Genomic DNA, 26,324 nt, shown 5'->3' with positions numbered 1-26,324 from the left:
CTTAGTAAACTCTAAAGCTCCATACAAATTGTAATTACCAAAAATATCCACCTCTGTGTATCTGTGTATTTTATCTTACTGGTAAGTCCTTTCTTTTTTTTTTTCTCTTGGTAGACCAAGAGAGAGGGAGAGACAATCTTAAGCAGGCTCCATACCCAGTAGGAAGCCTGATGCAGGGCTTGATATCACAACCCTGAGATCATGACCTTAGCTGAAATCAAGAGTTGGACACTTAATTGACTGAGCCATACAAGTGCCCCTGTACTGATAAGTTCTTATAATAGGGAAAGGGAAGAGGTCTCCAGGTATCCTACACAGGCAAAGTAGTCTGTAGACCACAAAAGTTGAATGAGCACTTTAAGTGTATCTAAGGTCTTAATGTGGAGCTTTCAAACTTATTTTTAGCCATAGATACTTTGTTAAGATAAAATCTTAGAAATATAAATAAATACCGTGTTTCAAAGGAGATCTATGCCAACTACAGGTAGAGAGCTGTGAAGAAGGGGTGAGGCTTGCAGAGGTTCCTGGGCTGAGTGAAGCCCAGTTTGAAAACCATTGACCTCATGAGTAAATATAGAGTATAAAAGAATTAGGCTCCCTGAAGTTGTTATATACTGAACAAATTATTTAGCATTCTGGTGATAAATGTGCAATATAGGACACAATTCTACTATTTGCTCTTTGTAACCTCTGGAGCAGCTGAAGCAACCAAACCATATTTGCTTATCAGTTACTATCTACTTTTCACACTAAGGGAAGTCTAGCTAGATGGGCTAAATATCAAAATTACTAGGTCTGGATGGGGACAAACTTGAGTCTGTTCCATCTTAATTTTCACCCTTGTTTCCAAGTTAGATTTCTTCAAAGAAGTTTCAGCTCAAAGACTCTCGATGAGTAAATTCATGTCCAGTCTAACATGGTGCCATCTTCCTCAGGCACACGGTTCAGAAAAAAAGGATCAAAGTTTGAGTCCAAAGTCTGGCTTGACTTGTTTTGTGTACGCTTAGCCAAAGTCAGAGAGCGAATACAGGATTCTAACTAGTAGGCTGGAAATTGCTGGAGCCAAAGCTATGTTGGAGAATTCCTCGTTCATACCTGATAACATGATCTCAGCCACTAGCAGACTCTGAGATTCTGTAATGCTCTCTTCAGATCCTCTATTCGTGGATGAGACGTTCAATGGCAACCCTTGATCTGCTTCACTACCTAGTGAAGATCAAAAGATACAGTTAATGTCATCTGGAAGAAAAGCACTGTGTACTTTTATGATCAAGAAACTTAGACTTAATTTGTACCTATGGCTGTGTGCTGGTTGTTTGAGTGTAGACTTGTACAGCAAGAGCATTCAGGGAAACTAGCGGTGTTTTGGTGACTTGGAAAATTTTGCCCGCTACACCATACCCTCCCAGTTTCTCCCAGAGCACTTGATGGTTGAGGGTTGGGGGAGCCAGAGAGCAAAAAGAAAGGACTCTTTTAGGTACCGGCAAATACAGTAAGAGTAGAATCTAAGATCCTAACGGACATTATCAACTCACAATCACAACCCACCACCACTAAGGACAAATTAATAAGATGATCTCCCTAACCTGCCTTCCATGTATACTCCTCCTTTAGGTTACTTTCAATACTTATTTTACCTGTATTTAGAAATGTGTAAGGGTATAAACAAGTGATAATTTAACATAGGCATGGGACCTATGCAATTCCGTAGTACATAGGAAAAATGGATCTCCTAAAACACTAAGTTCTCAAACTGTGGTCCTTGGACCCCAGGTTCCCATTGCATGCACAGAGTCCATAAAGTCAAAACTATTTTCACAAAATGCAAATACATGTGACATTGGACATCAGGTAAGACTGCTGGCATCCTAACATGAATTAAGTCTATGGCACCAAAATCAACTAAAAGTCATGTTCTTCACTGTACACATTCACATACACACATACACAAACAAATCCTGTCTCACTTAAGAAGAGCCATGATGAAGCAGTTAAGCATTATTCATTTTTTAAAATCTCAACCATGGAATACTTGGCTCTTTAAAATTCTATATAACAAAATGGGAAGTATATATAAAACATTCTGGGTACATTATGAAGTGACAATGGTTGTCTGGTCATCTGGAAGAAAAGCACTGTGTACTCTTTGAGCTGCAAGCTGAAACTATCCTCTTTTTACATTGAATATAATTTTCACTTGGAAGGCTGACTGACAGAGTTTGTTATGAACACTTAGAAATTTGGCAAGCATGTTCTCAAAAATGAGGTGAATCTGTCATTTCAAGAAAAACAACTGACAGTACTTATAGCTAATGATAAATATTAGCTTCCCAGTAAAAAGTAGAATTTTGAAAATTTTTCTTCTCTACCCTGAGCTTGACCAAAAATACCAAAACTCAAAGACCCGTCTAATGAGTTTGATGGTAATAATTAATGAACGTGATTTACATGTGTGACACTTGGAAGATATGCACAACTCAGGCAATCCGTATTTTCATATGACCAACATGACACCACAAAATCATGCATTGGTAAAAGAGTCACTCAACGTACAAAATAGACCACTGGATATTAACATAGCTGGTGACAAAAAGTTTATTGGTGTGGCTTCAGATTCACACTGCAACTATGGTTTAAGAAACTACGACCTGTCCAGTTCTGCCACAGTATCGAAAGAAGACACACAAAACAGTCATCTAAAAAAGCTATTAAATGATCAATCCTCTCTTTTCCAAATCTATGTGTGAGGTCAGATTTTCTTCATAGGCTTCAAGCAAAACAACAAAGCAACAGATTTCACATAGAAGCAGATATGAGAATCCATCTGCTCTATATTAAGCCAGACTTTAGGATATAAATGCAAAACAGTGCCATTATGCTCACTGTATATTTTTGTTTTAGAAAATAGTTATTTCATTTATTTCCCTAAAAATATGTGATGCTCATACATATTAGAATATTGTTATAGCATAATGGACATATTTTTTAAACTTTTTAAGTTTTAATTTCTAATATTATACATATTGATAGATATACCCCACATTAACAAGAGCTCTTTGGAGTTTTCAGTCATGTTTAGGAGTGAAAAAGGGTCCTGGGGTGACACCTGGTGTCCGACTCTTGATTTTGGCTCAGGTCATGATCTCAGGGTGGTGGCCCCGAGCCCCAGTGTCAGGCTTCCTGCTCAGTGCAAAGTCTGCTCACATACACACTTGAGCGCATGTGCATTCTCTCTCTCTAAGAGAAATAAATAAGTCTTTTTTTAAAAAGAGTGTAAAGGGGTCCTAAAACAAAAAATATTGACAACTGTTTTTCTAAAGCAACAATCCATGGAAAATTCTAAAAATCCAAAATCCTCAATTCTGGTCCATGGAAAATCAATCCTTATGTTTGCCGCTTATCTATCACCAAACTTACACCATGCCTACTAGATAAACCAATTTCTTAAAAAATCTTTACTACTGCTTACATCCCCATTCAAGGGAAGCAGATCAGCACTACTCGCTACACATCACATTTGATATCTTCTTCCTTTCCTCTGCCTCAAAGTCATAACTTAGTTTTTTTGTTTTGTTGTTTGTTTGTTTGTTTGTTTCAGACTTAGTTTTTTAAACATGGATCCAAACCTTCTCAGGCTACATTCCCTACACTTATTTACTATCCTAAAGTTATTTACTATAAAGAACTTTGCTTTTCATATTAAGACCAGTGATGTGGTAGGATTGTATATAACTACCTCTAAAATTGAGGCCATAAAATGTCTAAACAAAATGTCTCTGAACATTATCCGAGGTGGTCAAATGCTGGCATTTTTTCACCCCAAGTTTGGGCCACTCCACTGTAAATGCCAGGGAGGGGTGGAGACTGACACTCAATGTTTTGGATAGTATCTTTTGTTAGTTTTACAACTAGAGCAGGTCGACTGAATTTAATCTTTAGTAAGAAACCCAAACTCATGAGAGCAGAAAAACAAAACAAAAAGACTCAGCATCCCTAAAAGCAGGAAAGCATTTTTGGGGGTGGGGTGGGGGGTGCAGAGGGAGAGAGAGAATCTTTAAGCAGGCTCCACATCCAGCATGGAGCCCAATGCAGGGCTCAATCTCAGCACCCTGTGATCATGACCTGAGCTGAAACCAAGAGTCAGACACTTAACTGACTGAGCTACCCAGACGCCCCGAAGCAGGGAAGCTTTTAAAAACAAAATATTAAACATCAGCAGAAGCATGAGGATTGATGTAGAACTATATCCCTGAGCCAAAATAAAATAATTTAACCATACAATTTATCATCTTACCTGCCGGAATCTGATGGCCATTCAGAGCCAGACACATTTTGCCATCTGGGGCTTTCACGAAACCTTCACGACACAAACACTGAGCAGTTCCAAACCTCTCTTTGCAAATATGTTCACAGCCTCCATTTTGATGTAAGCAGGGCTGTGCTCCTTGTGGGGAAAAGAGGAACATTCACAGATGGGCTTGGAGATCCAAAAAAGTGCCATTGATACAGATCACAGCGTACAGCTTTTGGGGGGAAAATTTCAGTGTATCTAAATGGAACCTATATCAAGATCTATTTCAGAAGATTTCCTAATGGAGCCAGTTCTAAGATCAGCTTGGAATGTTATTACCTTGTGTATATTTATTGAGTATAGTCAGTACTTTTTTTTTTAAGATTTTTATTTATTTATTTGACAGAGAGAGAAAGAGATCACAAGCAGGCAGAGAGAGAGGGGGAAGCAGGCTCCCTGCTGAGCAGAGAGCCCGATGTGATCCTAGGACCCTGGGATCATGACCTGAGCCGAAGGCAGAGGCTTAACCCACTGAGCCACCCTTGCACCCCAATATAGTCAGTACTTCTGTTCAAGAAGCTCGTTAGGCGGGTATGATCCCTATTTGCTGACTCATAATCTAGTCAAACCAACAAGGGGCAATCCAGAAGGAAGTTAGTACAGGACACTGATGATGTTCAGGCCCTGGCGCTCTCAGGGGGTAGGGAAATGCCCCAGTCGAGATAGAAGCATCTACTGCAGGTGTCTAAATCACCCCCCATCCCTCATTTCCACCCTCAGTGCCCTTAACCCAAGACTCCTTGGAAAGGACCAACTTAAGTAGAAGCTGGTCAGGAGAAGCAAACATGAGAATGGAAAGATGAAGCCCAAATTTACTACCAGATTGTCTCAGTTTAAACCCAATCCAAATCTCAGGAAATCTTAACATCCACCCAGATTAGTGAGAATTGCGATATCCTCCTCCTCTCCTATCAATTAAAATAGTTACAGATGCCAGCCAAAGAAACACTGTGTGACATGGCCAGTGTACCTGGTTTTGCCAATGGATGAACTACAACCAGTGATGAAGGCTTCAGCATGCTGCCTCGGAGACGTACCCGGTTTTTGCCCGTCCTCTTGTTCACCCTCATTACCGATGGCATAGTCCAATCTGAGAGCCACACATGGTCCTCAAACACAGCCACAGCAAAAGGATGCCCTGAAAGCAGTTTATATCCAAGTTTGAATCCAAGACAAGTACATCTTGTCTTTGCCATGAATATTTTTAAAAGAACAAGGCTTACAACATGCTCATGTGATTCCCACACTAAAGCATTCCTTTGCTATAGCTGCTAAGCAAGACACACACCACTACCTATGCCTGAACCAGGGAAAACCCACATGGTGAGGGAACCTTGTTCTAGAAGGGGAGCCCAGTGGTATGAGGTGCTCACATTGTCACACAGCATTTGGGGCATGGGAGAATGTGGGCTGATTGACAGAACATCAAGAAGGAAGAGGCTAGAGCAGCAATGTTGTATTTGGTGATTCTGTCCCTATAGACTAAACTTCAGTGAGTTATTTTACCTGTTTTTGCACTAGGTTCCTTGTATTTTAAGTGGCAACACTAAGTAGTAGGCTAAATTTGCAAGTTGTTGTAAGGACCTTTAACAATTCGAAGTAACTCAGTAACAGTCTCTTTAAATTCCCATCTCCAGCAACACATTTCCCTGCATTGGACCCCCACCTCCTTTCCTGCCTCTCCTGTTACCTGGTTTTAGTGCACTGGCTTGTGCTCCTGGTCTCATTCTTCCTGCCTTCTCTCACACCTTGTTCAGTTAATTATCCCTTTCTTTTACATTTCACTCTCTTCCTTCTACTAGCTGCCTTCCCTTAGCTCATTAATATCCCCATCTCCCTGACCCCTCTAGCTTCCTCTTGTCTTTTTCCTTCCCGTCTTGGCCAAGCTGATTAAAAGTCATTTATTACCTACTGCCTCCATTTTCACGGCTCCTGTCAACCCCTAAGTGGGCTCTTCTGACCCTACCTCAACTAACCCACCTCTCCATGCCCCTGGAACTGCCCTGATAAGATATTCAAGTATTGGTAGTAAGCAGGGAAATGCTGTAATACACTGTCTCAAGTGGTTAGAGGCTAAAGCTAGGGAGCCCCAAATTTGGAACCTTTAATCTTGTTCAGTCACATTTCCCAGACCAGTTTTTTTTTTTTTTTTTTTTTTTTTTTTTGCAAATGAGCAGTGGTTTTGGTGGATTAGGATGAATGTCTCCCTCTTCTGGCAGCAAACTAAAATGACTTGTGCTGGTGACAATGAGTCTCCATCCATCATTACTGACCAGAGCCCTTAGAGAATCTTAGTAGTCTCTAGCCTTTTGTTCCCAATTAAAGCCATAAATGCAGCACAGACATTTTTAATATAGATATGAGGGTTTTTTGTTATGCCAAAATACCTCTAACATAAGATATATCATCTTAACCTAGGCATACATTTTAGCAGTGTTAAGGACATTCACTTTGTTATACAGCCAACTTCCAGAAATTTTTTATCTTGCAAAACTGAAACTCTAATATCCATTAAACCACAACTTCCCATTTCCCACCCCCCTCATTCTACTTTTCTATGAATGTGACTATTCTAGATACGTCAAGTAGATAGAATCATATGGTATTTGTCTTTTGTGCCTGGCTTATTTCACTCACCATAATGTCTCCAGGGTTCACCCATTTGTAGCACGTGTCAGAATTAGCTATTTTTTTAAATCTCTTTAAAATTTTTTTATTTTTCTTATTTTTAATACTGAAATATAGTTGATGAAAATTAGCTATAGTTTTTCAACAAATACCTCACACTAGAAACAATCTTCGTTAGTTTTTTAAATAGAAGAGCCACGGTTGAATGTTAAGTGAAGGATGAATTACTTCGGGGGCACCTGGGTGGCTCAGTCAGTTATGCGTCCAACTCTGGATTTCGGCTCAGGCCATGATCTCAGAGTTGTGAGATGGAGCCCTGTGTCAGGCTCCATACTGAGCCTGAAGCCTGCTTAAGATTCTCTCTCTTCCTTTGCCTTCTGCCCCTCCCCAGTCTCTACCACGCACGTTCTCTCTCATTAAAAAAAAAAAAAAAAAGAACGAATGAATGAATGAATGAATGAATGAATCCTTCAATCTTTACATTAAAAATCCTGAGTGAGCGGCCAAAAAGCCACCACTTACTTATACGCCAGTAGATGGCACTGTAATGATGGAAATGGTCACTTAGATCTTTTCATAGCAAATATCTGATAATAGCTTTTTTAAAATTTAAATTCAATTAACATATAATGAATTATTTGTTTCCGGGATACAGGTCTGTGATTCATGAGTCTTATAGAATATCCAGGGCTCATTACAACATATACCCTCCCCAAAATCCATCGATAATGGCTTTTAACAGGAAATTGTATTAGCCACAGATTACAAAAGCATAGAAATTATTTACAAAGTATCTGTTATGCTTTTTGGGTTAGCATATGGTATCTTTACATTCTGGTTAGGAATCTTCAAATCCTTTTAAGCCTTCATGTATCAAAGCTATAATTTCCCACTTATTTGGGTGATGTATTTCTTAAATAATATATGCCTCCCATGAACAAACATGTATCTCTACTGTATCTCCACTTCCCAAAATGATTCCATAAATATCTGTTAAGTGCCTGGGTGAGTAAAGTCTACGATCTTACAAAAGCTTATGATTTATTGTAAAGTATACCTTTAATTTTTATTTTATTTTTTTTAATTTGACAGACAGAGATCACAAGTAGGCAGAGAGGCAGGCAGAGAGAAAGGGAGAAGCAGGCTCCCTGCTGAGCAGAGAGCCCGATGTGATTCTTGATCCCAGGACCCTGAGATCATGACCTGAGCTGAAGGCAGAGGCTTAACCCACTGAGCCACCCAGGCACCCCTTATACCCTTAGTTTTTAAGGAATCTTGGAACTACATAAAATTTTAAATTTACTTATCATAATCAATTTAGTGTATAATATATACCTAGAAATTCATCTCCTCTAACCCCAAAAAAGAATAGACAAAATAAATATGGAATTATTAAGCAACTTCTTCATAGAAGAGATAGGCCGTATTTTTTGCATCTACTCAACCAACCAGCTTCTGAATCTTTGAAGCATCTTTAGCATCTCCCTGACTCTCATTTTGATATTCTATTACCAAATTCTTGAAGTTTTTCATTCGCATTGACTTTTTTGTAATACTCTAATCCTCCATTTTACTTTGAAATGGCAATGTTCTATCTCAGGCCTACATTGACTGTTGACTAGACAACAGCCTTGTGACTAATTTCCTTCTCTCCAGATTTCAATCCAACCCTAATACTGCTACCTAAATGCTTACAGGGATGTGCCAGTCTTATCATATGTATTTCCTGCTCAAGAAAATGCAGTGGCTCCTGGTATACTCAGTATTCATCTCTCTCTCTTTAAGATTTATTTATTTATGAGAGAAAGAGAGTTCAGGCTCACGGGAGTGGGGGTAAGGACAGAGGGGAAGCAGACTTCCCACTGAGCAGGGACCCCAACCCAGGGCTCAATCTCTTTACCTGTGGATCATGACCAGAGCTGAAACCAGGAGTTTCATGCTTAACCAACTGACCCTCAGACATCCCCAGTATTTCTTTTTTAACATTCAGCATAGACTATAGCATTTTAATATGTTTATGAACATACATGTCACCCCATGAAAAATCTGAAAATATAATAGGAAAGAAAACTATAATAATCTTTGGCTATGAATGTATATTCATTAATACCTAAAGGTAATACTATGACAGTTGTACAAACGTCATTGTCTAAAACCTAACAAATGACAACTGAATAAAGTTCTTATCCCCAAAGAGGTATTAAAATTTTTAATATTTTCCTTCTGATTTTGGCAAAAAGAAATGCTTATAAATCATCATGTTTTTATCCAGTATTCCAATGTGAAGGTAATCTTTGTAGCTCAGAAGTCCCCAAAGAAATCTGTCAGTGTGTTTGTCTCCATACTTCTCTCACCATATATGGCTAAGGGACAGGTGTGTCTGGGGAGTTGAGTGTGTGTGTCTGTCTGTGTGTATGTGTAAACACATTTTGTATCTAACAATTGTCAACACTCAGGACAAAAGGAAGAAATCACCCATCCCAAAGCCTCACCTACATCGTTCTGGGCAAGTCTTTGGCGTTTTGAACCATCCAGATTGGCCATTTCGATCACAGACAGCTTGGCATCACACCAATACAATTTGTCAGTTAAGTAATCAATTGTTATTCCACTGGGCCAGACCAAATCAGAACCAGCTATAACCAATCGGCCAATGCCTTGAAGGGAAGAACTTTCAATTCGTGGCTTAATCCCCATATCAGTCCAGAATAATTTCCTTTAATCAAGAAAGCATAAAACAAAATTTGCATGAAAAAAAATTCTTCTATTCTTTCATCACTGAAAACATCAATGTAAATCACTTTAGAATAAACTGAAGTGGTACACCAAGGAATATAGAAAGTATAGCAGTGTACTCTGGACATGTAATGTTCTCAATAGCAAAAATTATCTTGTCTATGTAGAGCATCTTGGACAGGAAATGCTGAATTAAGTCTCAGATCATTAGATAAAGAAGAAATAAAGAAATAAATTAGTTTGAAAAATTGAACTATATTACTAATTGAAAGTGTGTTCAAGAAGATATTCTTAAATTAGCATGTCATGCTACAAAAGGCAATATAATCATGTTAGCAAAGGTGCTATGCATTTATAAAACTCACTCTACATGTAAAATTGCAACATAAAGGAAATAGCATATTTATCTGTTATCTAGTTTTATACAGTGTACTCACTTAACTTGGTCAATTTTAAGTTACATGAATTGGATGCTGAGGCACATTTTTTTAGGTCAATATGGTTCATTATCTTTCATATTGGTTTGTTTAGAGATGGTTACATTCTCACTTTTTAAATCACATGGCTGGCTCCAAATCAATGATCAATTACTGCCAGTATATTATTTCCCATAGACCATCAAAAAATTCCCATTAGAAATAAAATAGGCCTAGTTTTTAATCCTTGTTTTTGAACAACTAGGAAGGAATACAATATTTTCCTTAATTCTCTAAACTTAAACCAACATTTTTCGCCAATATGTCAAATTCACGATTACCAACATAGTCCTCTCATCTCTCATGGTTTCTATTTCCAGTTATCTAAATCTAGGAATGACCTATCATTCAAACTCATCTTATGTTTTCTTACATCTAATTGGTTAATGAATTATAGCCCACTTCTTTTATAAAAAAATTAAATTGGCTTAAAAGGAAGGTTATGGGAATAACAAAACTTTTATGTAAGAATAGAAAGTCTAAAGACCTAAAAGGATGATGAAGTCATGCTAGCTATATCATTTCTGAAAGTTTGAACCAATCTCATGGATTTTCTTGATTTCTGACTCCCCTGAACACCTGAGGTCTTACGACAAATTTTGGACACTAGTACATCAAACATGAACTCTCATGACCCCTATGGGAAAGTGCATTATTTTCACAAATACTTACTTGGCCATTGGATGAACAGCAATTCCTCGTGGCTGAGAGAGATCCTCCTTGATGATTATTTCACGATGTTTTCCATTTAAATCACTCCCTTCGATGAGAGATTTCCTAAGATGCATGTAATAAAAAGGAGCTTGTTACATCAACTTTCCTTTTTAAACAAACCTACTCCTTCTTCCTGTTACTTACTGAAATGCAAAGATAGGCATTCTAAACTACCTCCATCACATGTGTGCACACACAGACCACATACTCTCAACACAAGTCCAGGTCATCACACATACATACACACCTGTCAGCACATACACCCATGAATTCTATTTTTTTAAACAACCTTCTAATCAGCACCCCAGTATTTATCCCACACAACTAAAATACACAGTGCAAGGATAAGGTAAGAGGGGGCTGTGTCAGGGGCCTGGCAAGGACAAAGTCAGGAGTGTAAATACCACTGACGCCTTTTCTTCACAACCCCCCAGTTCCTGCTAAACCCACTGGAAGCCAGAGGGGAGCAGCTCTCTTCTTCATGGTCACAGATCACAGGGAGGAGAGAGAGTAGGCCTCGAAGGGTGACAGAGGCAGCTAGCACAAGGACAGCAGAGGCGAGATTTCTGTTGACTTTGTTTTCTTCCATATGATTCTAAGACAAATGGGAGTACGGAAATATTATTGCTAATCTTTACATTAAAAAAAAAATAGGGGTGCCTGGCTTGCTCAGTTGGTTAAGTGTCTGCCTTCAGCTCAGGCTCAGGTCACCCTCCCAGCGTCCTGGGATCAAGTCCTGCCTTGGGCTCCTTGCTCAGCAGGGAGCCTCCTTCTCCCTCCGCCTGTTGCTCCCCCTGCTTGTGCGGTGCCCCCTGACAAATAAATAAATTTTAAAAATTTTAAAAAAAAAAAAAAAACCTATGGAATCTGGCAGAGGAGAAAATCCTCATTTCCTAAATTTTCTATTTGTTAAATTGACCTTTATTACAAGTAAGTATTTACTGAGCACCTACCATGTGTCAAAGATTTGCTGAAGCATTAGAGACAACAGTAAACAAAACCCTGCCTCTGTCCTTATAGAGCTCAGAGTCCCGCAGGAGAGGTTGAGGGAATTAGAGTCTAGGGAACGTAAAGAATGCAAGCGGCAGACTCAAGACAGATGCCTTATTCCCGGCGTGCCTCACCCTGTTTACTAAGCTGGGCTTCCCAGCGGCAACCAGGAGCAGGCAGGACCACAGGCTGGGAGAACAACCACCTCCCCTCCCACCCTGTGGCATCTGCTCAGCCTGTTTCCCTACCTGTTACACTGGAAAGTATAATTATCTTTAATTCATTCAACCAACATCGGGAAAGGCCCATCCCTCGCTCTTGTGGGCAATGTCCACATACAACAGGCCTGACCAGAAACACAAGGCAGAACTATTCTCTCCTCCCTGTTCTACTAAACACTAAGGAGGAGGATGCGTGGTTTATGTGAGTGTACTTTCTAGCCACTCAGTGGGGAAGGGGTTTCAGATAGTCCTCCTCCTAGTTTCTGTGTGGGAGGGAGGCAGAGGCAAAAATGGCTCAGAGCCTGTGCTGGTCAAGTACACGGTACAAACCACCAACTCAGGGCGCTGGATAACTGGAAGCCATTTGCACAACAGAGCCACTCTTAAAAGATAATTCTATTTCCAGATGAAGTGATCCGTCGCCAAGGTACTGCCGGCTGAAAGGTATTTTTGAACTCAATGTGTCTGAGTGGGAGGGAAGGAATTCTGAGGCCACTTGCTTGTGACCAGGGGAGAGAAAACTGTTAGTTCTGATCTCACGGCTACATCATCTCTAAGTTCTTACTGTTTTGAGCAGAAGTGAACTGATGAGAATCAAGACGGACGTAAGCTCTTGACGCTGGAGCTGTCTTAGGCAGGATTTCTGGAATTTACTTTCACAGCTCCGCAGGAGCTCACCCAGTAATACACTTCTATTTCATTCAGCCAGAAAGCAAATCTCTAACTCCAGTGTAGGTGATGAGAAAGCAAAGACAAGCATGGACATCTGGGTGCATGAGTTCAAGCAAGACCGTTGATCTAATGCAGTGTCTTTCTCTTTTTTTCCATGATCTAATTGGTCTCGATGCCTCTGGGATGCCCCAAAACCCACCCTGTTTCCAGGCCAGGACTTGTCCATCCAGAGCCCTTGGAAGAGTGATTTATACCTCCCAGGAGGTATAAATATATCTAAACATATATTTTTGCCCTCCTAATTCATTTTTGCTGGGCATTTGACTTTAAGAATCAGGATTCCTTAATGCACTGCCAGTGGAATGATCAATTAGCTTCCTTCCTACAGTGAGATGTTAATGTGAATATGTCTTTTCCTCAGCCAATATAAACTGTAGGCATCCACTCTGGTTCTTTCAATTGGCTAAGAGTTACCATATAATCTAATAGCATGAGCTTGGAATCTCAGTTATTTAAATCCAATTTCTAGCTAATATTGAGGTTTTCAAGCTATAAACCTCTCATTTCCAGACAAATTAAAGGTTTCCTTTCAACAGCTGCCATTAGAGGGAAGAGGACTTAGAAGGGCTTGTTATTACTGAAGTCCGTGAACTTGGGAAGTTGAGGTCTGATTCTCCAGCCCACAGTGGTACCCGCCTATCTCCTGAAGGCATTGTCTTGCAATAGGTACCATGGGGCCATTAATCAAACACTGAAAATTAAAGGTGCCATGCAAATGCAGGAAATACGAGGAGACCTGGCATCCTTGGAGAGGCCAAGGGCGGCTGACATCTGCTGTCCGGACCAACACTTACCTTTCTGGGAACAGCCGCAGACAAACTCTGTTATTACACACAACTGACATTTTAAAACATCCTTTTAAGTAGGTTCCACACAGAGGAGGCTGTTATTATGATTTTTATCATTACTACAACTAAAACTCCAGATCTACTTCTTGCTGGCTGCTTGCCATTGGGGAAGCTACCTTACCTCTTTAATTCCCAGGTTTTTTTTCATCTTTAAATTGGGGATAAGAAAACTTATCATTTGGGGATTCACAGTGTCATGACGATAAAGCTCTTAGCATAACGTCTGATGCATTTCAGATATTCAATAAACAAATATCCAAAGAATAAAGGAATAAAGGTATGTTTAAGTAAACAAAAATGAATGAATGAATGAAAATGGACTACTGTGAATATAAAAGTACCATGTTATTGATAACTGTACACCATGTCATGCATATGGCTCATTTTTTTTTAAGATTTTATTTATTTGTTTGACAGAGAGAGAAAGATCACAAGTAGGCAGAGAGGCAGGCAGAGAAGCTGAGCAGAGAGCCCGATGCAGGGCTCGATCCCAGGAACCTGAGATCATGACCTGAGCTGAAGGCAGAGGTTTAACCCACTGAGCCACCCAGGCGCCCCCATCTGGCTCATTTTTAATGGGAGTCATGGGAGACACCAATTGTCTCCCATGGATTATCCAGACCAAAAAAATTTTCTGGGACATAGGAAAACTACCCCCAGATCTATAAAACTGTTCCCTGGGACTTCTCCTTCCGGATTGGGACCACTGACTTCCTAGAGGTGAAATCCTAATTAATTCTACCTTCTTTCACTTTGACACAGTTGATAGATTGACTACCATTACACTCTGTGGCTTTAAGTGCTCTGATCAAACATCCTAGAGCACAGAGAATTTCTCATACCGTCTTGTGATAGCTGCCTGTTCTCTGTGGTTAGCGGCCTCTCTCAGAAGCAAGGAGTGGCCCTCGATAGCACACAGAAAAGATGCAGCCACTTCCTTTCCCCACCCTCCTCCCACCACCGCCATTCCTTGGGTTCACACAAGCCACACACACACCAAGCACCCCTGCCCCTCTACAGCCAGGGCAGCAGTACGCCTAAAGGACAGGAACCGCCTAGCTTCTCTCTAGTTCTGGGAAAGCCAGCATCAGAGCAAGTAGACCATCTCTCCACTCTCATGAAGACTTGGCTCATAACTCCCACGTTCAGCCTTGCTCCCTCCTTTCAGGCTTATTCACGAGGAGACAACATGTGTCTTCTGGTCTGTAGAGTGAGGGGGTGGGACTAGCTGATTCCTGGAGCCTCTTCCAAGCCCCTCCAGGTGTGCACACCCTTCATTTGGCAATGATTTATGCACCACCTTCTTTCTACATCTCTTCTACTGACACGTGCGTGGAACAAGCATTTGCCCACGTTACCGAGGATATGGGGTATCCAGAGCAGATGCGTAGAGGATGCTCAGTGATTGTATTCAGACAAGCTTTGCCTTTCTCTGATCACAGCCTGAAGATCAAAAGCCTAGGTTACTTCTTTGGTCCTCACAATTCTCCCTTGGATATAGATCCAGTCTTGATGAAACAAGGACCACCCTGCCTGGTAGTGTTGGGGGAGTGGAGGGAACGTGGACAGCATCAGGGGCATCTTTCCTCCAGTCCCACCCAAGTGCCCAGCTATATTCTCTTGGGTTCAAAGCAGAGGCTGAGACCACGCTATCACCTATGCCTCACTCCCATCCCTCGTGGCTTACAAGTGAAGGAGGAAGCATACCCTTTGTCCGTCCAGTAGAATTTACGCTCAATCCAATCTATGGCAAGACCTTCTGGCTCATCTATAGCTTCCTCAATAAGCCTTTCTCGCTGGGAACCATCCATATTAGCTCTCTCTATCCACTTCAGGGCTGTATGGGCGAAGTATATCTACAAAAAAGAACACAGGCATTTCTATCTGATTTGTTTTTAAAAGTGAATGTGGAAGAGATTATGCTGAGTGAAATAAGTCAAGCAGATAGAGTCAATTATCATATGGTTTCACTTATTTGTGGAGCATAACAAATAGCATGGAGGACAAGGGGTGTTAGAGAGGAGAAGGGAGTTGGGGTAAATTGGAAGGGGAGGTGAATCATGAGAAACTATGGACTCTGAAAAACAATCTGAGGGGTTTGAAGGGGCGGGGGGTGGGAGGTTGGGGTACCAGGTGGTGGGTATTATAGAGGGCACAGATTGCATGGAGCACTGGGTGTGGTGAAAAAATAAGGAATACTGTTTTTCTTAAAATAAAGAAATCAATTTAATAAAAAAAAAAAAAAGAAAAGGAAAAAGAACAGGGACCAACTGGAAAAGCAGTAAAAAGCATATCTGCTCTTACAAAAGACATGTTTCTTTCCCATGGCTCATGTTATCAATAGTTTATAACCTATCAGACCGCAGATAACCTTAGAAACTAAAGTATTTATTTAGTGGAATAACAAATAATTATTTATAAAATAATAATATATGTTATTGCATTGTGCTCAAAGAACAGAGCTGGACTGCTAATTTTAAAGTTACTTTGCAATAAAAAATATATTTAGATCTCTAAAAAAAAAATTAATGTGGAACATAGGTACAGACATGGTTAGTAAATCTTTAGATCATATAGTGCAACCACTAAGAACTTGGCCTTGGAGACACACCTGCAATGGAATTCCACATTTCACTTCTGCTGCTTCCCAGATGTGTGTAAACATAAGCAGCTTCCTCCAGGTCTCACACCCTCAGTGTCCTCCTTGGTTAAATGGGGATAATAATGTGAATCCAAAAAGGAGATATACCTATATCTGTGTACATTTATATACATATAGATATAGATCTATTCCTATGCCTGGTACATATTTCTATTACTACTGGGTAATTTGTTAAACTTTGATAATTGATCAATAACCAAGCCATTGTACTTGAACTCTAATGGCTTCTACATCTTGAAAGGGAGCAATGATGGACAGTTTAGTGGGGGCTACCAGCTGGGCTGTGTCTTCTACTGCTCAACCCACAGCCCTACACGTCCCTACAAGTCTGGAGACACAGGTTTGTCTCCCAGTTCAGGCCCTTCTTTGTTTTAATTGAGTTGGCCAAGTCATTAAATTCAGTCTTTTCAACTGGAAAAATGACAAAGTTAAACTAGATATTTGCTAACATTTCTTTCAACTCTAACCATATTTAATTGCATTTTAATTAATCCATCTTCAACAGACCATAAACTTGCAAGTAAGTGCAAGGCTCTTTTTCACTCTCCTATGCAGACTAGCCAACGGGTACAAGAATTTTGTGAGAGTGTTAAGAACTGCCGTGGGTCAGCTGACAATTTAATGATAGCATTTGTGGACTTTAGCTGAGTAGATAAATGTACCTAAACTTCTAATCAATGATGAGAATGTTCATGAAGTGGTAACTCATTAACCAATGGGTTATCATCTTTCGCTACAGATGAAACAGAAAAGGTTCTATTCCATAAGACAAAAATGGGTACTTCTCCTATTAAAACCACTAAGCTACAGCTCTTCTCAAACTCAAGTGTACACCCGAATCACCTGGAAATCTTGTTAAAATGCAGACTCTGCTTCAGAGGTCAGAGGTGGAGCCTGGAAGTCCGCAGGACTAACAAGCCCCAGGTGATAACAGTGCCACCGGTCCAAGGACCCCAGTTTGAAGAGCAAGGACAGGAGAACTTGACAAGGGAAATGAAAAGCAGCCACATGACTGCAAGTTCTTCTAGGTCTCTTTAGTCACCTTATAAATGCTGATTATGTCGGTAAAAAAAAAAAAAAACTAGTTTGGTAACGAATCTTGAACTGATTTTGTTCCTATTATTTTCTTTCTATTAATATAATTCTTCAAGTAAGTCATATAGATTCAGTTCAAGGAAAAGAAAGAAGGATTTTTTTTTTTATTAGTGTTTAAGTATAAAGCTTCTCTTTGCAAAAAGAGTTATATTTGGCTACCAAACCATAGCAATTAAACCCAATCAATCTGTTTCATTGTCTCCTTCGACCATTTACCTGACTGCTTCAAATCAGGAAGACACAAAAATACAAAGTTTAAAACTCTAGGAATGAATGCACTATCTAGTCATAACTAAATAGTTAACTAATAGCTATGTAAATGTATAACTACCATATGATTAAACTCCAGAAGACACCATATCATTTCAAGCACATTCTAACCTAGCACAAATATAACCTACCCCAGCCTCCCACCGCTTCTGCTATTGGCAAATAATGGAAAACCTATTTATGGCAGTCCTCCTGTGGGTACAGCACTGTGCTAGCCTCCCAATCTCATCTCCAAAGAGGAGACTAAATTTAAGAGCCTGATTTATCATTTCCAATAAAATAGCTGAGTCACAGTAAGGGCCAGGGTAGGGTTATGAGAATAGGAGAGCCCTTAACAATTCCCAAATTACACTCCAGGGTCTATATCTGCATTTCTCTGCACCTAATCATTCTGAACTTAGCAGAGGATTTTCAAATAGCTCAGATCATCTGCTGGGATAAAATCCTCTACTCTGTCCTTAAGGCATAGCCACCTCTGTTCAACGACAAAGCCATACCTTATTTTCCACGGGGTCGTGATCAAGGGCAAAAACTGTTCCCATCTGCTGGCTGAGCAGGGTTCCATACTCTGTTCCATCAAAATGCAAGCGTCGAATGTCTTGAGAATTGGCAAACAATAAAAATGGCTGCGGTCCTGTTAACCAAATTCAAGTACGCCTCCATTTAAAATATGTCTTGGAACCCAGTAAGCACTTCTGACTTCTCCTTTCATCGTGCCCTCTTTCTGCAGTTCTTACCTACTTAATATTCCACCAGTGTGGTGTAGGTTAAGACCGGAAAGAAGTTTTCTCCTATGAGGCGACATTTTACCAGAATTCCATTTTACTGGATTCCCCTCTGTCTAGGTACCTGCTTTTAAAATGTAAATTACTTATAAAAAGAGCCAGCATTAAATAGCCAGCACCATAGCCAGATAATGCAAGTCTTAGTGCCATAATCTCCTTGATTCACACATATGGAAACATATTAATGTTAGCAGATAATATTAATTCATGTCGGGATAAATACACTTCTCTGACCTGGCACTTCTGAAAGGGGGGCATTATTATTTGAGTTAATAACAAGACCCCTGATAATTTTCAGATTACGCTATATTCACGAAGGCCCTGAGAAGTTAAGAGTATCAGGGTGTAAGGCAAACTCTGCAGGCTCCTCATTATGTTACCCCAGATTATAAGCATAATGAACCTCAGGAGAGATAACATCAATTTGATATAAATCTAGGAATCCAAGGCTGTTGAAGGACACAAGAGATAGAATGTCAGGAGATGAAAAAATTATTCAAGCATTCAACTGCATATTAAATCTTGACATAAAAAGGACAGAATTTGTCAAAGTATTATGATGGTTACATTCTCTGAAGAGATGGAAATCAAATCAATCAACAAATATTTATTAAACACCTCTAAACTATGAAGTCTTTTAAAACAGTTCTGGTCATGATTTTCGCATATACTGGAATGCCATACTTGATGTAATGGCAAATCTTTGCTGAGTGCTGATAAACTAGAAACATTCCTCAAAAACATGATTATTTATTTATGTGATTCTTATTTATATTGACTATGTGATTCATTTTCTATTTTCAGAAAAATAAAAAATCAGACGTTCCACTCAGAAGCCAAATACAATTTAATTCCCCGTATTTCTAAATAAAGTGTTTTCATATAATCTTTTTGCAGAGACACACTTTCAAACATCCACAGCACTAACCTGATGCCACACAGCTTTTTTTGTCCAGTTGTAGGTCGTACCCAGGAAAGCAACCACATTCCCAGGAGACGGGGCTGAGAGGGAGGCAGAGCTGGCTACACCCACCATTATCAGGTGACGAACAGCCTACGAAAACAAGCACTTGCTGATGACACCATATCATTCAAAAATATAACAATTTTTCATCAAAACACTGAATGAGCCCAATACGTGAGGGTTTTTAAAACCATTTCCACAATATCTTATACTGCTGCAATCAAGGTTATTTTTCAGAGACTAGGAGGAAATTTGTCACCGTATTCTATTTTCCTATAACCTTATAGCTTGAATATTAACCCTTCACATGGAGGACAGGAGCCTCTGTCCTCCGTTCTACCACTGAGTTTGAAGACCACTGCGCTGACAGCAGCTGGAATAAGGAATATATTTTGATGAGTCTGACAACTGGTTCAACTCTTGCTAGTGAGTAATATATTTTCTTCTCACATATATTTTTGGACTTGTGAGTTTTTTTGCTTTCTTTGTTTTTTAAAAAAAGCCACATATAGCTCTTATGCTAATTCTAAGTTACATCTGGCCTGCTATATGCTTAAGTCTCTATGAAGATGAAGTAGAGAGTTATTTGTTAGTTGCAAGGAATAGGCTAAAAACTCTGCACCCATCATCTTGTTCGATGTTGGCCACAAATCCAGGAAGCAGGGCTGACTAACTTCTACAGATGAAAAAAATCAGACTAAGGAAGGGCAAGTAACTAGTCCAAAATAACACTGCTGCCAACAGGTAGTACTACCTCAGAGCTGTCTGATTTCAAAGCCCAAAGCCCTGGCAACTACTACACCTTGCTGTCTAAAACAGAAAATATGTCAACAAAAACCTGATATAAATGTATATGTTACTCTGTTGTACAAATATCTTTTAATGTGTAATGTTGGAAAGTCTCTTCTCCTTTATAAATAAGATCAATCTTTAGGTGTCACTCAGAAAACTAATGTTTGCAAACAAACAAAAGTCAATAAACTTACCACTACATGTTTTTCCATCTGTCTCAAGCACTGAGCCTTCAGGACAGAAACATACGGGACCATCTGATGTCAGAACACAGTCATAGCTACACTTGGACGTATTGTTTGGACAGGAAATTAATTCTAATTAATGAAGCATAAGGTCAAGATTAGTGTTAAGTCAGGTTTGTGAAAATTTAGCAAAATCAACTGCTAACAAAAATGCTATGCTAAAAACAGTACGTTAAATCAAGGATCAGATATTTATGAAATGCTATGGTAAGAGAGATATAAAAATAAAGAAGGATCTCAAATCTAAAAAAAAATTAAAGAAAGACCTTATTTTGGAAAGTGCTTCTAGCTTCCTCTATTTTCTTTTATATCAAATATTTTCAAAGTTACTAGTCATCAAAGTATTTTTTTGAAAGATTTTAGTTATTTATTTGACAGAGAGAAAACACAAGTAGGCAGAGAGGCAGGCAGAGAGAGAAGAGGAAGCAGGCTCCCCGCCGAGCAGAGATCCCGATGCAAGGCTTGTTCCCAGGACCCTGAAATCATGACCTGAGCCAAAGGCAGAGGCTTTAACCCACTGAGGCACCAGGTGCCCCAGTCATCAAAATATTTTAAATGGAACTTAGTTAAATGGTTTGCAAGTTCATCTGGAAAACTAATTGTATATGTAAAAAAAAAAAAATGAAGAACATTGTAAGAGTGTGGTTAGGTGTAGGAAGAGAAGGAGAGGCTCTTAACAAACATCAAAATGTATCATAAAGGAGCATTAACTAAATGAGTGCAGGATTAGACAGAGAGGATAACGGAACCAGATAGAAAACTCAATTTAGAAAAGACTCAAGTATGTATAAGAATGTAGTATGTGATAGTATGTGTAGTATGTATAAGAATGTAGTATGTGTAGTATGTGATAGTTTTTTTTTAAAAGATTTATTTATTTATTTATTTATTTGAGAGAGAGTGAGCACACACGCATGAGTTGCAGGAGTGGGAGGGGAACAGAATCTTCAGGTGGACTCCCCGCTGAGCACAGAGCCTCATGCAATCCCATGACCTGAGCCAAAACCAGGAGTCCAGGTGCTTAACAGATTGAGCCACCTAGGGGCCTCTGTGGAAATGTTATTTTAAATCATGGAGCATGTGAAAGATCATCTGATATGGCACAGAAATAACCGAGAAATGATTTGAGGCAAAAGCTAAATCTCTACCTTATACCATACATCTAAATAAATTCCAAGTAAATCAAAGATTAAAATATAAAGTATGTGTACCATAGAGGTCTTAGAAGCCTTGACAATCAAGTGAGATTATGCATGTCATGCGTGGCACGCAGTGGATTCCGTAACAGATTAACATCATGCACTTATGTATATTTGCCAACAGGTAAATCACACGGTATGAGAAGAAGGGCAAATTCCACAGACAAGCACAAATGTAGTGGGTGATTTCCAAAAAACTCACTACCATTATCTATTTTTAAGAGCCTCAAATCCCATAAGCACATTGACACTCAGACTGACATATTCACTGTCATCTCTGGAACAGGACTGGACAATATACATGGTTTTAAACTTTAATTTCTACTTAGCTATGGTAGTAGATTCAATAAGAAATCCACAGGAAGGACCTGAGTATGTGATCCTAAATTGAAAATGGGTGTGTCCGTATACATTCATAGCATGTTTTTTTTTTTTTTTAAGATTTTATTTTTTTGATAGAGAGAGAGCCCAAGTAGGGGGAGCAGCAAGCAGAGGAAGAGGGAGAAGTAGGCTCCCTGCTGAGCAGGGAGCCCAATGTGGGTCTTGATCCCAGAATCCTAGGATCATGACCTGAGCTAAAGGCAGCCACTTAACTGACTGAGCCACCCATGTGTCCCCATATTTCTCTTTTTAAAAAGCGTATTCCTAACTCTGATGCCCCAAAACGATAGACACAATGACTAACTTAATAGCAGGTTATGTTCTCTAAATATAATTTTCTCATTAAAAAGGAGCACTTCTCTTTAAGAAATTTCAAATGCCACGTCTAGAACAGAGAATATACAGGATAAGTCTGGAAAGTATGTCCTATGAGATAACAAGGCAACTTTTGAAGACTACTGGGGTCTTTGAAGAGGCTCCCACTGGCCAATTTGCTCATCGGTAAGGACAACAACTGTAATAGGCTGAACCATATTAAAAATGTTAAACACCCATGACTTCCTAATAATTTTTAAAAAACACTCACCATTCATCTTTGGAAAATATTAAGGAATCATATCATTTACTTATATAAATAAAGGAAGAAAAAAAATTCAACATTTATCCTGACTTTAATGTAAGAATTCTATCTTGAGGTAACAAAAAAGTTAATGAGAGAAAGTGCTCTTTATGAAGCATAACTAAGACTAAATAATACAACTAGATCTCACCATTTGAAACCTTTGGTGAAGTCACGGACCTATGTATTATTGTTAATGGCCACCACAACCATTCATTGAAAGACCACTGGACTCTGGTCACTCCTAACCATCTTAGTGTCTTCTCTTGTTTGAAAACTGTCCTGTACCTAAGGCAGGAAGATGGTGTCCTCATAGAACAAGTAAAAGTTGCTGGAATAAATCAACTCTAGGCTCCAACCCATTATGAAGAGTGGAAAGTGCATACTGTAGTACAAGAAAACACTGAAAATTATTAGACAAGGCAAACAAAACTGGTCATCCTCACCAACAACTGTTGCCCAGCCTTGCAGAAATCTAAAATAGAGTACTGTGCCATGTTGTCCAAAACTAGTATCCATCACTACAGTGACAATAACATTAAATTAGGCACAGCATGTGGAAAATATCAGAGAGGTCATTAACACACTAGCTGTTAACGACCCAGGTGATTTTGATATCTTCAGATTTATGCCCAAATAGCTTTCATGGAAGGCATCAGAATAAGAAGATACGAAGTTCACCTCATCCTATGGATACACCTAGATAACACCCATATCAGGGTAAATAACCCAGAAAACCACCTGAAGACTGTGGGAGACCACCTCTCCACAGCTAGTTGTAGAGACATGGCTGGGAACAAACTGACATCCCTTGGGAGGGAGTGGCACTCCAAGCATGAAGAATGGGGAAGAGCAGACCCCATCGCAGCCACTCCAGGCACAGGGGGACCCACCCTGGGAAGATGAAGCCCCATAACATTTAGCTATGAAAACTAGAGAGGCTTGGCTCAACACCAGGACCTTTGGATACCAGTAGGCTCAGCTCTGGGAGAGCTGGAAGGCAAGGGGAAACTGAATCCCTACCTTTAAAGAGAGAACATGACAAAGAGCCTCAGGGAGATACAGCATAGAAGCAGCAGTGAGAAAAAAAAAAAACCTGGAGTATACAAGAAGGGGATTTATTTACTAATCTCAGAATGTGTTCACAGGAGGGGCAAGGATCTTCGGGTGACTTCTCCAAGAATAAAAGAGCTGGCTAGTGCTATTTCTCTCCCCTACCCTCTGGCCCAGATACACAGACACCTGTGCAAGCCAGTAGTGCCAACACTCTCCACCTAGCTCTCAACAACATACCTTGCCCATACCCTCTCCTGTGGACGCCTACTGCATACAACCTGCCCTAGGCAAGCATTCCAAGTGGCGCCACAGAATTGGCTTTATGCAAGCAGTCCAGTCAGGGGTCAGCCCCACTCCAAAGTGACTCCTGTCCTGAGGAGAGGGGAAGATAACCACACACACCAGTTTGACTGCAACTCCAGCTGCAGGCTGGGGACTGACATTAAGTCTGAATGCAAGCCCCAGCCACCACTGAAAGCTGCTCGGGAGACAACACAGGGAGAGTACCCTGCAGTGTGGTGCAGCCACAGCTCTGGCAAACATCTGTTGTGACCCAACTCAATCATAAAGTGGCCCCAGACTGGCCCATTAATAACACAGGGGTCAAGGATGTACACAGTCATGATTATATTTATTCTGTACTAGAAATCCTAGCCACAGCAATTAGACAGCAAATTGGTAGGGAAGATGAAGAACTCTCACCACTTGTAGATGACATGATACTATATAGGGAAAACCCCAAAGACTCCATCAAAAAACTATTCAAACTGATAAATGAATTCAGTAAAGTCACAGGACACAAAATCAATGTACAGAAATGTCCTGCATTCCTACATACTAATAATGAAGCTACAGAAAGTGAAATTAAGAAAAACAAATCACATTCACAATTGCACCAAAACCAGTAAAATATCTAGTAATAAATTTAACCAAAGAGGTGAGAAACCTGTACTCTAAAAACCCGAATTTTATATCAGGGTAAATAACCCAGAAAACAACCTGAAGACTGTGGGAGACAACCTTTCACAGCTAGTTGTAGAGACATGACTGGGAACAAACTGACATGGCAAGACATCCCTTGGGAGGGAGTGCCACTCCAAGCAGATAAAACACGGATAAAAACAAATTCAAGATGACAAAAGGAACTAGACATTCCATGCTCATGGATTGGAAGAATGACTATTGTTAAATGATTATACTATCCAAAACAATCTACAGATTTAATGTAACCCCTATCAAAATACCAATAGCATTTTTCACAGAAGGAAACTAAAACAAATAATCCTGACATTTGTATGGAACACTGAATAGCCAGTTTTTGTTTGAAAACAAAAAACAAAACTGGAGATCACAATCCCAGATTTCAAGATTCACTAAAATACTGTAGTGATCAAAATAGTGTGGTGCTGGCATACATATAGACACATAGATCAATAGAACAGAATAGAGAACCCAGAAATAAACCCACAACTATATGGCCAACAATCTTTAACAAAGGAGTCAGGAATATGCAATGGGAAAAAAGACAGTCTTTTCAACAAATGGTGTTGGGACACCATGGTGTTGGAGAGCTATATGTAAAAGAATGAAATTGGACCACTCTCTTTCACTATCTACAAAAATAAACTCAAATGGACCAAAGACCTAAACATGAGACCTGAAGCCATAAAAATTCTTAAAGAGAGCACAGGCAGTAATTTTTCTGACATTGGCCACAGTGACATTTTTTATAGATATGTCTCCTAAAGCAAGGAAAACAAAAGCAAAAATAAGCTCCCAATACTAAAGAAAAAGTTTCTGCACAGCAAAGGAAACAATCAACAAAACAAAAGAATGACTGAATGGGAAATATATTTGTAAGTGACATATCTAATAATGGGGTAGTATCTAAAATATATAAAGAACTGATACAACTCAATACCCAAAAACCAAATAATCCAGTTTAAAAACAGGTACAAGACATAAGCAGATAATTCTCCAAAGAAGACACACAGATGGCCAACAGACACATGAAAAGATGCTGAACAACACTCATCATCAGGGAAATACAAATAAAAACAATGAGATATCACCTCACACCTGTCAGAATAGCACTAAGGGATATTTGCTCAAAAAATACAAAAACACTAATTTAAAGGGATACATGTACCCCTATGTTTATTGCAGCATTAGTTACAATGGCCAAATTATGGAAGCAGCCTAGGTACCCATCAATAGGTAAATGGATAAAGAACTGTGTGGGTGTGTGGGGGTGTGTGGGTGTGTGTGTATGTGTCTGTAATGGAATATTACTCAGCTATAAAAAAGAATGAAATCTTGCCATTTGCAATGACATGGTTAAAGCTAGAAAGAACAATGCTAAGCAAAATAGGTCAGAGAAAGATGAACACCATTTGATTTCACTCTTATGTAGAATATAAGAAACAAAACAATTGAACAAAGGAAAAAAGAGAGAGAGAAAGACAAACCAAGAAACAGACTATTAACTACAGAGAACAAACTGATGGTTACCAGAGGGGAGTTGGGTGGAGAGATGGGTCAAATAGGTGATAGGGATTAA

General features: G+C 39.5%; 1 protein-coding gene across 1 annotated transcript in view; it reads right to left on the bottom strand.

Moving 5' to 3' along the window:
* The window catches only part of EGF (epidermal growth factor), a 97,757-nt gene that overhangs the window by 24,429 nt on the left and 47,004 nt on the right, over positions 1 to 26,324 (bottom strand). Inside the window, exons 8-16 of the mRNA XM_059377287.1 lie at positions 20,459 to 20,581; positions 19,437 to 19,562; positions 18,221 to 18,357; positions 15,404 to 15,552; positions 10,864 to 10,968; positions 9,472 to 9,695; positions 5,322 to 5,489; positions 4,295 to 4,444; positions 1,096 to 1,206 (exon numbers count right to left, since the gene is read on the bottom strand). Of these exons, the coding sequence (XP_059233270.1) occupies positions 1,096 to 1,206; positions 4,295 to 4,444; positions 5,322 to 5,489; positions 9,472 to 9,695; positions 10,864 to 10,968; positions 15,404 to 15,552; positions 18,221 to 18,357; positions 19,437 to 19,562; positions 20,459 to 20,581 (1,293 nt within the window). The remainder of the gene's footprint in view (positions 1 to 1,095; positions 1,207 to 4,294; positions 4,445 to 5,321; positions 5,490 to 9,471; positions 9,696 to 10,863; positions 10,969 to 15,403; positions 15,553 to 18,220; positions 18,358 to 19,436; positions 19,563 to 20,458; positions 20,582 to 26,324) is intronic.

The sequence above is a fragment of the Mustela nigripes genome, chromosome 1, assembly GCF_022355385.1.
Source record: "Mustela nigripes isolate SB6536 chromosome 1, MUSNIG.SB6536, whole genome shotgun sequence".
NCBI lineage: Eukaryota > Metazoa > Chordata > Mammalia > Carnivora > Mustelidae > Mustela > Mustela nigripes.
This window is presented reverse-complemented; position numbering and strand designations above follow the sequence as displayed.